This window comes from Lissotriton vulgaris, chromosome 12, assembly GCF_964263255.1.
Source record: "Lissotriton vulgaris chromosome 12, aLisVul1.2, whole genome shotgun sequence".
Taxonomy (NCBI): domain Eukaryota; kingdom Metazoa; phylum Chordata; class Amphibia; order Caudata; family Salamandridae; genus Lissotriton; species Lissotriton vulgaris.
Window position 1 is genome coordinate 23,500,805 of NC_141700.1, and position 13,708 is coordinate 23,514,512.

General features: G+C 46.1%; 1 protein-coding gene across 1 annotated transcript in view; it reads right to left on the bottom strand.

The window, feature by feature from the left end:
- JAK3 (Janus kinase 3) overlaps window positions 1-13,708 on the bottom strand; it is a 321,936-nt gene that overhangs the window by 241,912 nt on the left and 66,316 nt on the right. Inside the window, exons 7-8 of the mRNA XM_086946801.1 lie at window positions 6,772-6,894; window positions 649-806 (exon numbers count right to left, since the gene is read on the bottom strand). Coding sequence (XP_086802927.1) covers window positions 649-806; window positions 6,772-6,894 — 281 coding nt within the window. The remainder of the gene's footprint in view (window positions 1-648; window positions 807-6,771; window positions 6,895-13,708) is intronic.

Below are 13,708 nucleotides of genomic sequence, written 5' to 3' on the forward strand. Positions count from 1 at the left end.
CTTGATCATCGCCATAGAGATGGTTGCCATCGAGAATGGCGCTGGTGGGAAGGTCTCCTTCGACGTCGAGAAGAAGGTTGTCTTCGACGTCGAGATGGTCGCATTCGATGTCGAGAAGGTCGGCGTCGAGACGGTAGACGTCGAGACCTAAATCCTCCTGTATGTCTCCACTTGCTAAGAGACAGAGAATAGATTGGTCACCAGTACCGACGTCGAGGGACCCTTCGACATCGAGGGAAATTCAGGACCTAACATCTAAAGGAATGACTTTGAGGAGTGCTTCATCCTCCTCGGGCCGAAGGATTGTTCAGATCACGCCGGAGCGCTCCCCGGCTCCATAACAGCATACGCCTCTGGCTAACCTTTCCCCAAGATGGTTGGAGAGCATAAGGGATTGGAAGATGCAAAGAGTTAGTCCTGGTTCTGAATAGTCTCTAGTATATTTGCCTTCTTGTACTCCTGATAGACAAGTGCTATCTACCACACCAGCACCTCAAAGGTCCTCACTTCACTTAATTCCTGCACATGGACTGGAATATTCAGTGCTTATGACTATTGATGAGTATCCCCTGGAAGAGAAATAGGATTCCTAGAAAAATCCCTCCCCCACACACACACAGTTATCCATGGTGCTGTCTTAGGACTCACGTGATTGGCCCATGGCACCGGTTCTGGATGTTCCACAGCAGGCTGGGGGGTGCCACCCCCTTGCAGAAGTAGTGATGTGAGTCTGTAGTAAGCCGGTAGTACCCATCGATGAGCGCCACAAAAGAGAGCGCCTTCTCCAGGGAGGGGAACTCGCACTCCTGCGGGGGGCATAAAGAAAGGAGTCTGTGAGAGAGACACAATCTTACAATCCAAGGTTGCAAGGTCCTCCATTTCTAGTGACTGTGTTTTTTAAGTATTGTGCAATTTAACATATAAGCTTCAGGAGCTGGTGGCAATTAATATGCCACAATTACTAAGGCATTACATTTCGATAGTCATCACCAGCCTCTCAAATTTCAGGGATAAGTACTGAAAACAGTTTTGAATTTGATACTTGAACCCAAATTCTCGTTGTAGTGTAATTGCATTTATATAGCACATACCATCCTTGACGAGGCATTGAAGCGCTTGATAGCGGGCAGCACGCTGATCACCAAGGTGGGAGGGAGGGCTGGCATCTAGTCACCTGGTGATAGCATGCGTTTTTCCTCCCTCCCGCCTCTAGGCTCCTGACAGCTGACTCAGGGCTCAGGAGGGAGGGCAGGCTTTGCTCATGCCAGTAGTGAGAACATGTGTAGGTTTTCACTGTGGGATATAGCATTAGCACAAATGTTGCACAAAAGTCGCACAAGTGTTGCACAAGTGTCACACAAGTGTTGCCAGAGGATTATGGTTTCAAAAATACTGAATTGTTTACTTGAGGACTTTAGTGCCTTCAACTTTCATGTCAACCATTTAGAAAGCTCCGAAGGTACGCCAGTACACCACTTTGCGTGGTTACCTGCCATTTGCTGCAAGAAATGTGCTGCAAAATTCACCACATGCTGTAAAAATATACAGAGGACACAAACAACAGAACACGAGTGGCTGCTGGTGGGGGCAGTTTTGTTTAATGCGTTCCGGCGCTAAAAATTGCATTTCAAGCTAAAATGTAGCGCAAAATAACAGACTGCATATTAATTACGCCCGGCCCGAGAGCAAATTATGGGTATTCCACCTAGCCCTAGTACAAATGCCACTCTGGATTGATGGTGAACAGTCAAAATATCGAGTCCAAAATATCGAATGGACAGAACATCGAGTTTTAAATATAGATTGGACAAAATATCGAATGGACAGAATATAGATGTCAAAAAAATCGTTTTTAAGGTAAGTAATGTAATATCGAATGTTAAAAATATAGAAAGATAAAATATCGAAGTATATAATATAGGTTATGAAAATTATCGATTTGTTAATAATATCGAATTTTTTATAGTGTTTTTTATGTTATTATATGTGTGAAAAGTGTGTATTTATGTTATAATTCATTTTTATTAATGAATTTTGTATTTATAATTTTTGCGTAATTTAATTCTGTAGCGGATTGTGGGTTTATAGGGGAATAGGGTGGGAAGTAATTTAATTATAATTAATTAAATATGTAAATTTATTTATTGGTATTATTTTTTAATTAATTGATAAATGTATATTTGGTAAATAATTAAATTTTAATTGGTAATTAATTTTAATTAATTGATTAATTGCTAATTATGTTAATTTTACTAAAAACAATTCTTTAGCGGGTTGTGGGTTTATAGGGGAATTGGGTGGGAAGTAATTTAATTATAACTAATTAAATATGTAAATCTATTTATTGGTATTAATTTATAATTAATTGTTAAATAATTTATATTTGGTAATTCATTATATTTTAATTGGTAATTAATTTTAATTAATTGATTAATTGCTAATTATCTTGGCTATGGCTATGTGACCGGCCAAAGACAGAGGCAACTGGCACCAGAGGGGAATCTTGGACTCAAACCAGTCCACAGCGCAGCCAAAGTTAGCTCTCCAAGGTTCGTCCACGTCCCTTCTCAGCCAGATGCCTAAGTAACTAGTGGGACCCAATGCCCACACGAAGGGGTTATCTGGAGTGAAAGGCACCGTGGCATCAGTGAGAGGGAAAAGCACAGACTTATTCCAGTTCACCTGGATACCAGAGTAGTCCCCAAACAGTATCAGCTCACGAAACAGTGGGCTGTGGTTCTCCTGAGGATTGCAGACATACAGAGGAACATCATCAGCGTACATGGAGACTATGGGAGCACGAGCCGCAAAGCCGATACCTCTATGGGTGTGGTGCTGCCGAAGTCTAGCTGCAAGGGGTTCCATTGCAATGGTGAAAAGCATGGGTGACAGCGGGCACCCCTGCCGGGTACCATGCTCGATGGAGATGGGCTCAGATATTTGACTGTTAATCCGGAGACGGGCAGTGGGAAGGGTGTAGAGAAGTAATATTTTACGTGTGAAGACCGGGCTGAAGCCCAAGCGGGGAAGGAGATAGAAAGGGAAAGGCCACTCTAAGGTATCGAAGGCTTTGGTGGCGTCAAGCAGGGCGGCCACTGGCAGGAGCGCAGGGTCAATTTGATGGAGGACGGAGAAGATGGTCAGGAGATTGTGAGAGGTCATGCGGCCAGGAATGAAACCGGACTGGTCCGGGCGGGCAATCAGCGGCATGAGTGGGAGAAGGCGGGAGGTGAGTAGCTTGGCGAAGATTTTATTGTCAGTATTAATTAGTGACAATGGATGATAGAAGTCTCGCAGCTCAGCATAAACTGCAGATTTCAGCAAAAAAAAAATTCTAGGATCACAAGTTACTATAAATGCGGCAACAAGTTTGACTGCTCACCTTTCAGTTGCTTATTTCTTTATTTAGGTATCCGAGTGGTACTGATGAGGTGAAACATTTGCCTAGAAAGTGCTAATGTGTTTTAAAATACGAAGACATTTTCTACTTGCCCTTGTCGCCTGAGGGTACATAAATCGTGCAAAATTTAGCATTATGTAAAATGGAGAAAACGTTATACTTTTCACGTAACACAGAAATCTGGACTTGCAACAGCTGCCCGCGCTCAGAAGGGGCTCTTCTGGCATCAGAGGGTATTTGAGCAGTTGCAGCAAGAGATGTTCGCCTGGGTGCAGATGAAAGAGTTTCAGGGCATCTCACAGCCGAATGGGCCCACGATTGCTTGCTGAATGTCAACAAGCAGTCGACTAGTCTCGAGTTCTGCCACATGCTCATATGAATGGAGCTATCAGAACGCGCATTGCTGTGGCCAGCAGAGATTCACGCTGCAGCCACATGGACTTCAGTCCATGCCAGTGAGCAGCTCACCTGTGGCCAAGGTCTCCTAGCAACATAGTATTTGGATTTTGGAGCCCTTCTCTGCCACCTGTTTGGCCATTTCCAGGCCTTTTCTTGTAATTTGTCATGATCTGGAGGAGCCCAAAGGCACATTGGCTCTAGCCCGAGGCTGGATTGCACAGTTGGGAGATTGGCACCCTAATTCAAGTATTATGCCTGCCTCGTTCTCCCGCTAGGGAGGGGAGTGGTACTGGCTTTTGAGATGTTACGCAGACCAGCAGCCATGGTACTAAAGAAAGTTGATACTCAAGAGGCAGCCAGTGCCTTTGCACCATCTTAGACTTGTCCAGTCCTTGGCAGACCAGCGCTTCTCACCTGTGCCACATTTAACTCTTATGTCTAGAATCTTAACGCTCCCAGAATGCCTTGCAACCACTGCATGCTAATGAGGTACCACTGGCTTCCTAGTGGCAGCTTCCTCTTCTCCTTGTTTCCTTCTTCACATTCTTCTTATGGACAAGTCATGATATTGGCCCTTATCAGGAACCTCTTGGGTCATGGCTGTAACACTTAGAAGGGATGCAGAAGTCAAGAGAGCAGCACTTCATACAGGACAAAATAAACCAGATTGTGGCACTTAATAGGATCCACCCAAGTCATGACAGTGGATTGTACCGTCTGCCAAAAAATCGAAAATAGTAGTACTGAACCACAAAAGTCAAGATTATGGCTAGGCTGTCCGGTTTTAGGTTTAAACCTATATTACCTGATAAAACCCCACTGGAAGGGAAATGGCCCTCATCAGTGTAAACATACAAACACTGAAAAAACCCCTGCACAACCACAAACTAAATGCCATTCAAAGAATGGAAAAGGAGAGTGAAAGAATCATTTGTATTTCTTCCTGAAGGGGCCAATACACTGCAACGTTGTTATATAAGGTAGCAATAAGATAGACTAACATTATTCTGCTTGAGTTTTGTTGTTTAGGGATATCACTAAAATATTGTTTCTTCTTCCTTTTTTTAAAGTTTTGTTGTCTTTGATGTAAAGATACAGGAGTTAGAAGCATGTTTTTGGTGTTTATTTTATTTACTGTAGAGAAACAGGAAATATTAAAACCATATTTGATTTTTTGGCTACGTTTAGACCTTCACTGAGAGGAAAAATGTAGGTTTCATAAGAATCTTTCCCAATATGCACCATCACATTTACCCACAGAGAAAGGGTAAAAACCCTTGATACATCAGCCCCCTTTTCTAGTGAGTCAGTATTGATAGTAGGTGAATTGCCGAACACCCCAGGCTTTAAACATTCAATGCAAGGTATAGTGAGAGGTATATGTGAAAAGAGTGCAGTCACAAAGCATATAGGATACTGGTGAAAACATGACACCAGACTTTTGAAAAACATTGAACACAATGTCACATGGAATGCTGCTGCAAAAAGTTCTTACCAAGTTCAACAAGGTTTGGAGTGATTGTTTGTAAGTGCAGTGATTCAGTTACGTATATGAAAAGGTTGTGTGATGACCTGTCAAAATTGATACCTGAGCCAAAGCACTTCCCTGTAAGAGATCCTTGCAACTTGTTAGATGGTATGCTGAAAGCATCTTTACAACCTTCAGAGTTAATGAAGAATGTAATTGACTTTTTAGTCCATTCTGGTGCACTGTTTTGTTATGCGTGGAAACTAAAATTAAAATACTTCTCGCTTTGTGAGGCATCAAAGAAAGAGTCATCCCAACTGTGTCAGTTAGTTGGTGGTTCTTGGTCCTAAAGGCAATGAATGCTATATTAGCCATGCGGCAACCGTTTACAGAACATTTGCTGAGTGATGATGGCAAAGGCAAGAAATGTGAGGATCTTTGGTCACATACGGATAGTGATTTGAAAAAAAAGTACACTGTACTGCATTCTTAGATTTTTACAGGAAAGCATGACTGCTGTAGTGGACATAATAAAACACTAGAGTCTGAAAACACCCTTGTCTACCAAGTGTTCAGCATAATTGGTGTAGTTGTGAAACATCTCCTTGAGATTAGGCTGGGCGACTTTTAGTGACTTTGGCACGGCAAAATGTTCCATGTTATAGTGCTTGCCACTTGGTAAGCAAAGACATGTTGAGGAGCAATTCAGGAACTATTATTTTACAGTGTATGAGAAATGGACCATCACCAAACACGGCATTTGAAGCCTCACTGTGGTATTCTGCACAAGTTATCGATCCCTTCCGTAAATGGAAATTTACTCTGGAGTTTCAAAAGTACTCCTTCATTTTTGACCACGTCAATAACTCTGAGGGCATATGAGCCCAGTTCAAGGCATATGTTGCAGAACCTGTTGCAGAGAATCACAATCATCAGGTGCACCAGTATAGGCATGGAAAGCTATGTCAGTAGCCAGAGTTGGCAAATTGTGTACTGGCTATTTTGGGGTTGTCTGTCTCAAGTGCCAATGTTGAGAGGGCCTTTTCACAGATAAAAGTTTACGTGGGAAAGAAAGAGCGAGGGTGCATGACCAAAGACAAACTGAAAAAGTATTGCATGGTGTACTACAATAAGTTTGATTTGTAAAAATGTGTTTGGACCTCATATACACTGTACATTCACTGTCTATATACCATGCACTATCAGTGCAGAAAGAAAGCAATAATAACTTTAAAAAGTTCCAAAAACACTGGAAAAACACTGTTTTTGTTGTTTTTAATTGTGCGAAAATCTGTAACTACAGACAACCACTTTTTTAAGGTATTGAAATCACATGAAAACGCTGAAAAAACACCACCAAAATGTACCCAAAATAAAAACTGAAAACAGGAAAGCCTAATTATGGCACATAACATGGACCACACAAACCAATATGGTGCACAAACTGCCGAACACAAAGAGCAGACTTTTTGCAACCCACGAAAGCTAAGGGAGTGGCACGTACCAAGATCCTGTTGTCCCGCTTGGTGATGGTGACGACTCGGCTCTCCACCGGCGCATTCTCACAGCCATCCTGCTTGATGCTGATGTCGGCGATCTCCGGGAAGTCACAGAAGAGCTGCCACTTCTGCAGAGAGAGCAGAACTTTGTGTTTAAGGGGTGAAGACAAGGTTGAAAAATGAAGTGTCACAGATAAGAAATGCTTTCGGTTCACCCAGACTTGTGGTTCCTCCCAGGAAGTTGCCAGGGGATTGGGTCTGATTGGCTGGTAACCACTTCACAGGATTGACTCCCTCAGACCAGAATGCTCTACCATGATTGGGACAAATTACTGAACCCTGCACTGCTCTCAACCTTTTGCTCTTGATCTCGGCAGCAGATAAACCGGGTGGTTGTCACCCTGTCTACACCACCGTACTTTACCCTACAGAACTCCTGGTTACCTGCCCACAATGTTTGGTGCTCACACTTCTTCACCATCCATCTGCAACCACAAGCAAGCCCAAACAACCTTGTTCCTTTCTTGCTCCTTGCAGGTTCCCAAGTCCTAAGGCCCGCCCTGTGTGCAACATCATCAACCACCTTAGATCCGAACGTCACACCACCAATGAGCAAGCCAACATACCCTGGTGCTGAGAGTAGGAGTACATCCCTAGGTTAGAACTGTTCAAGGGTCTGTGACCTTGGCACCCATGGTGACACTGCACAAAGGTGTTTGTGCTTGACCAGTTCTTACCAGGTACATGAAATACACACCTGTTCATTCATATTTCTTTGGTCCAGGTTGATTGGCAGTGATAAATATAGATTACACATTTGCCATTGAATATAGGCTGGAACTGTATTTTCTTCTACGCGCAGTGGGTGCTATGTCTAGTTTCATCACAACTTTTGTAATCCAGTGTCTGTAAAACTCACAGTGAGGCATAGTCACCTACTATGAGCAGCAAACGGAGGTGGTCACCTCAGTACCAACTCACTCGGAGATACCTAAACTGGACCTTCTGCACCCATGCCAGGTTGTGGTTACTAACTTTGCACTGGACACCCGGAGAGAGGACAGGAAATGGTAAAGTCTTGTTCACATCTCAGTACAAGGTTATCCCTGCATCTTCCACCGATGGTGTCAAGTCTCACGGTGCCCCATACATCAATCCGTACACCTTCTCTGATCTTTCATGATTTTCTCTTTCCCTCCCTTTTCCTCTCGTCCTCCTCTTTTCTCTCCCTTTTCGATCACTTTCACTCGTTTTATTTCTTTTTCTCACTCCGTGCCTCCCTATATTTTCGGCTCTTTCTCCCCTTGCCCAGACTACAAGGAGTCCTTCTTCCTGTGTCTCCTGGGACATGTTCTCACCCATGTGGCCATTACTCACCCCCTCTGCCCATCCTCCCCCTTTGCTTGGTTAATCCTCTCTTCCCGGAACGTCCAGCCAAGGAACCCAGGTAAAGAGCAAAAGGTTAAGGGTATCTTCCTGTGGCTCGTCAATATTTGACCCAGCTAGGGTCTCAGGCCAGAAACCCCAAGTTTTCCTCTTCCTCTCTCTCTCTGAACCCCTCCTCACTCGTTCCTGCATGAACACAATCATTATTCCCATGGTGATCTGTTGGTGACTCCAAATCTCTACTCTTCTGTGGCTACTCTGTAGCGCCTGGATACACTTAGTATGATGCTCCTTAGTGGTTTAACAGTGCTTTTACGAAGTGTGTTCTCTGTCGCTTTTCAGTTGCTCCTCTGTCGCTACTAGGAGACTTAGTATAGCACTCCTTGGTGGTTTGACAGTGCCTCCAATGGGTTGCTCCTCTGTCGCTCCTCAGCAGGTCCTCTGTCCCTCCTAGTAGGCTCCCTATGATACCCCTTGGTGGTTTAACTATGCCTCTAATGGGATGCTCCTCTGTCACTCCTGAGCTGCTCCTCTGTTGCTCCTAGTAGAATCCATCTGATACTCCTTGGAGGTTTAACCGAGCCTCCATGGAGTGGCTCCTCTGTCACTCCTGAGCTGCTCCTCTGGTGGTCCTAGTAGACTACGTATAATACTCCTTGGTAGTTTAACAGAGCCTCCATGGAGTGGTTTCTCTGTCGCTCCTGAGCTGCTCCTCTGTCGCTCCTAGTAGACTCCATATAATACTCCTTAGTGGTTTGAGAGTGCCTCCACAGGGTTACTTGTCTGTTGCTCGTGAACTGCTCCTCTGTCACTCCTAGTAGATTGGTTAATACCCCTTGGTGGTTTAACAGTGCCTCTAATGGGTTGCTCCTCCTTCGCTGTTTCTCTGTTGCTCCTATTAGACTCCGTCTGATACTCCTTGGTGGTTTAACAGTGCCTTCACGGAGGAGCTGCTCTGTCGTTCGTGAGCTGCTCCTCTATCGCTCCTAGTAGACTCTGTATAATATTCTTTGGTGGTTTAACAGAGCCTCCATGGAGTAGCTTCTCTTTTGCCCGTGGGCTGCTCCTCTGTTGATCCTAGTAGTCTCCATATAATACTCCACGGTGGTTTAACAGTGCCTCCCTGGAGTGGATTCTCTGTCGCTCCTGAGCTGCTCCTCTGTCGCTCCTAGTAGACTCCGTATAATACCCCTTGGTGGTTTAACAGAGCCTCCACGGAGTGGGTTCTCGTTCACTCCTGAGCTGCTCCTCTGTCGCTCCTAGTAGACTCCATATAATACTCCTTGGTGGTTTAACAGAGCCTCCATGGAGTGGCTTCTCTGTCGCTCCTGAGCTGCTCCTCTGTCACTCCTAGTAGACTCCATATAATACTCCTTGGTGGTTTAACAGAGCCTCCATGGACTGGCTTCTCTGTCGCTCCTGAACTGCTCCTCTATTGATCCTAGTAGTCTCCATATAATACTCCACGGTGGTTTAACAGTGCCTCCCTGGAGTGGATTCTCTGTCGCTCCTGAGTTGCTCCTCTGTCGCTCCTAGTAGACTCCGTATAATACCCCTTGGTGGTTTAACAGAGCCTCCACGGAGTGGGTTCTCGGTCGCTCCTGAGCTGCTCCTCTGTCGCTCCTAGTAGACTCCATATAATACTCCTTGGTGGTTTAACAGAGCCTCCATGGAGTGGGTTCTCTGTCGCTCCTGAGCTGCTCCTTGTAGACACCATATAATACGCCTCTGTGGTTTAACAGAGCCTCCATGGAGTGGGTTCTCTGTCGATCCTGAGCTGCTCCTTGTAGACGCCATATAATACTCCTCAGTGGTTTAACAGCGCCTCCATGGAGTGGCTTCTCTGTCACTCGAGCGCTGCTCCTCTGCCGCTCCTAGTAGATGCACTATAATACTCCTCAGTGGTTTAACAGTGCCTCCATGGGTTGCTCCTTTGTTGCTCCTGAGCTGCTCCTCTGTTGCTCCTAGTAGACTCTGTATAATACTCCTTGGTGGTTTCTCAGTGCCTCCATGGAGAGGTTTCTCTGTCACTCCTGAGCTGCTCCTCTGTCGCTCCTAGTAGACTCCATATAATACTCCTTAATGGTTTGATAGTGCCTCCACAGGGTTACTTGTCTGTTGCTCGTGAACTGCTCCTCTGTCACTCCTAGTAGATTGTTTAATACCCCTTGGTGGTTTAACAGTGCCTCTAATGGGTTGCTCCTCCTTCGCTGTTTCTCTGTTGCTCCTATTAGACTCCGTCTGATGCTCCTTAGTGGTTTAACAGTGCTTTTACGAAGTGTGTTCTCTGTCGCTTTTCAGTTGCTCCTCTGTCGCTACTAGGAGACTTAGTATAGCACTTCTTGGTGGTTTGACAGTGCCTCCAATGGGTTGCTCCTCTGTCGCTCCTCAGCAGGTCCTCTGTCCCTCCTAGTAGGCTCCCTATCATACCCCTTGGTGGTTTAACAATGCCTCTAATGGGATGCTCCTGTGTCACTCATGAGCTGCTCCTCTGTCGCTCCTAGCAGACTCCATATAATACTCCTTAGTGGTTTGACAGTGCCTCCCCGGGGTTACTTGTCTGTTGCTCGTGAACTGCTCCTCTGTCACTCCTAGTAGATTGTTTAATACCCCTTGGTGGTTTAACAGTGCCTCTAATGGGTTGCTCCTCCTTCGCTGTTTCTCTGTTGCTCCTATTAGACTCCGTCTGATACTCCTTGGTGGTTTAACAGTGCCTTCACGGAGGAGCTGCTCTGTCGTTCGTGAGCTGCTCCTCTATCGCTCCTAGTAGACTCTGTATAATATTCTTTGGTGGTTTAACAGAGCCTCCATGGAGTAGCTTCTATTTTGCGCGTGGCCTGCTCCTCTGTTGATCCTAGTAGTCTCCATATAATACTCCACGTTGGTTTAACAGTGCCTCCCTGGAGTGGATTCTCTGTCGCTCCTGAGCTGCTACTCTGTCGCTCCTAGTAGACTCCGTATAATACCCCTTGGTGGTTTAACAGAGCCTCCACGGAGTGGGTTCTCGGTCGCTCCTGAGCTGCTCCTCTGTCGCTCCTAGTAGACTCCATATAATACTCCTTGGTGGTTTAACAGAGCCTCCATGGAGTGGTTTCTCTGTCGCTCCTGAGCTGCTCCTTGTAGACGCCATATAATACTCCTCTGTGGTTTAACAGCGCCTCCATGGAGTGGCTCCTCTGTCACTCGAGCGCTGCTCCTCTGCCGCTCCTAGTAGATGCAGTATAATACTCCTCAGTGGTTTAACAGTGCCTCCATGGATTGCCTTCTCTGTCGCTTGAGAGCTGCTCCTCTGCCGCTCCTAGTAGATGCAGTATAATACTCCTCAGTGGTTTAACAGAGCCTCTCATGGGTTGCTCCTTTGTTGCTCCTGGGCTGCTCCTCAGTTGCTCCTAGTAGACTCTGTATAATACTCCTTGGTGGTTTCTCAGTGCCTCCATGGAGTGGTTTCTCTGTCGCTCCTGAGCTGCTCCTCTGTCGCTCCTAGTAGACTCCATATAATACTCCTTAATGGTTTGACAGTGCCTCCACAGGGTTACTTGTCTGTTGCTCGTGAACTGCTCCTCTGTCACTCCTGGTAGATTGTTTAATACCCCTTGGTGATTTAACAGTGCCTCTAATGGGTTGCTCCTCCTTCGCTGTTTCTCTGTTGCTCCTATTAGACTCCGTCTGATATTCCTTGGTGGTTTAACAGTGCCTTCACGGAGGAGCTGCTATGTCGTTCGTGAGCTGCTCCTCTATCGCTCCTAGTAGACTCTGTATAATGTTCTTTGGTGGTTTAACAGAGCCTCTATGGAGTAGCTTCTCTTTTGCCCGTGGGCTGCTCCTCTGTTGATCCTAGTAGTCTCCAAATAATACTCCACGGTGGTTTAACAGTGCCTCCCTGGAGTGGATTCTCTGTCGCTCCTGAGCTGCTCCTCTGTCGCTCCTAGTAGACTCCGTATAATACCCCTTGGTGGTTTAACAGAGCCTCCACAGAGTGGGTTCTCGGTCGCTCCTGAGCTGCTCCTCTGTCGCTCCTAGTAGACTCCATATAATACTCCTTGGTGGTTTTACAGAGCCTCCATGGAGTGGCTTCTCTGTCGCTCCTGAGCTGCTCCTCTGTCACTCCTAGTAGACTCCATATAATACTCCTTGGTGGTTTAACAGAGCCTCCATGGAGTGGTTTCTCTGTCGCTCCTGAGCTGCTCCTCTGCCACTCCTTGTAGACTCCATATAATACTCCTTGGTGGTTTAACAGACCCTCCATGGAGTGGGTTCTCTGTCGCTCCTGAGCTGCTCCTTGTAGACGCCATATAATACTCCTCTGTGGTTTAACAGAGCCTCCATGGAGTGGGTTCTCTGTCGATCCTGAGCTGCTCCTTGTAGACGCCATATAATACTCCTCAGTGGTTTAACAGCGCCTCCATGGAGTGGCTTCTCTGTCACTCGAGCGCTGCTCCTCTGCCGCTCCTAGTAGATGCAGTATAATACTCCTCAGTGGTTTAACAGTGCCTCCATGGAGTGGCTTCTCTGTCGCTTGAGAGCTGCTCCTCTGCCGCTCCTAGTAGATGCAGTATAATACTCCTCAGTGGTTTAACAGAGCCTCTCATGGGTTGCTCCTTTGTTGCTCCTGAGCTGCTCCTCTGTTGCTCCTAGTAGACTCTGTATAATACTCCTTGGTGGTTTCTCAGTGCCTCCATGGAGTGGTTTCTCTGTCGCTCCTGAGCTGCTCCTCTGTCGCTCCTAGTAGACTCCATATAATACTCCTTAATGGTTTGACAGTGCCTCCACGGGGTTACTTGTCTGTTGCTCGTGAACTGCTCCTCTGTCACTCCTAGTAGATTGTTTAATACCCCTTGGTGATTTAACAGTGCCTCTAATGGGTTGCTCCTCCTTCGCTGTTTCTCTGTTGCTCCTATTAGACTCCGTCTGATATTCCTTGGTGGTTGAACAGTGCCTTCACGGAGGAGCTGCTCTGTCGTTCGTGAGCTGCTCCTCTATCGCTCCTAGTAGACTCTGTATAATATTCTTTGGTGGTTTAACAGAGCCTCCATGGAGTAGCTTCTCTTTTGCCCGTGGGCTGCTCCTCTGTTGATCCTAGTAGTCTCCATATAATACTCCACGGTGCTTTAACAGTGCCTCCCTGGAGTGGATTCTCTGTCGCTCCTGAGCTGCTCCTCTGTCGCTCCTAGTAGACTCCGTATAATACCCCTTGGTGGTTTAAGAGAGCCTCCACGGAGTGGGTTCTCGGTTGCTCCTGAGCTGCTCCTCTGTCGCTCCTAGTAGACTCCATATAATACTCCTTGGTGGTTTAACAGAGCCTCCATGGAGTGGTTTCTCTGTCGCTCCTGAGCTGCTCCTCTGCCACTCCTTTTAGACTCCATATAATACTCCTTGGTGGTTTAACAGACCCTCCATGGAGTGGGTTCTCTGTCGCTCCTGAGCTGCTCCTTGTAGACGCCATATAATACTCCTCTGTGGTTTAACAGAGCCTCCATGGAGTGGCTTCTCTGTCGCTCCTGAGCTGCTCCTCTGTCACTCCTAGTAGACTCCATATAATACTCCTTGGTGGTTTAA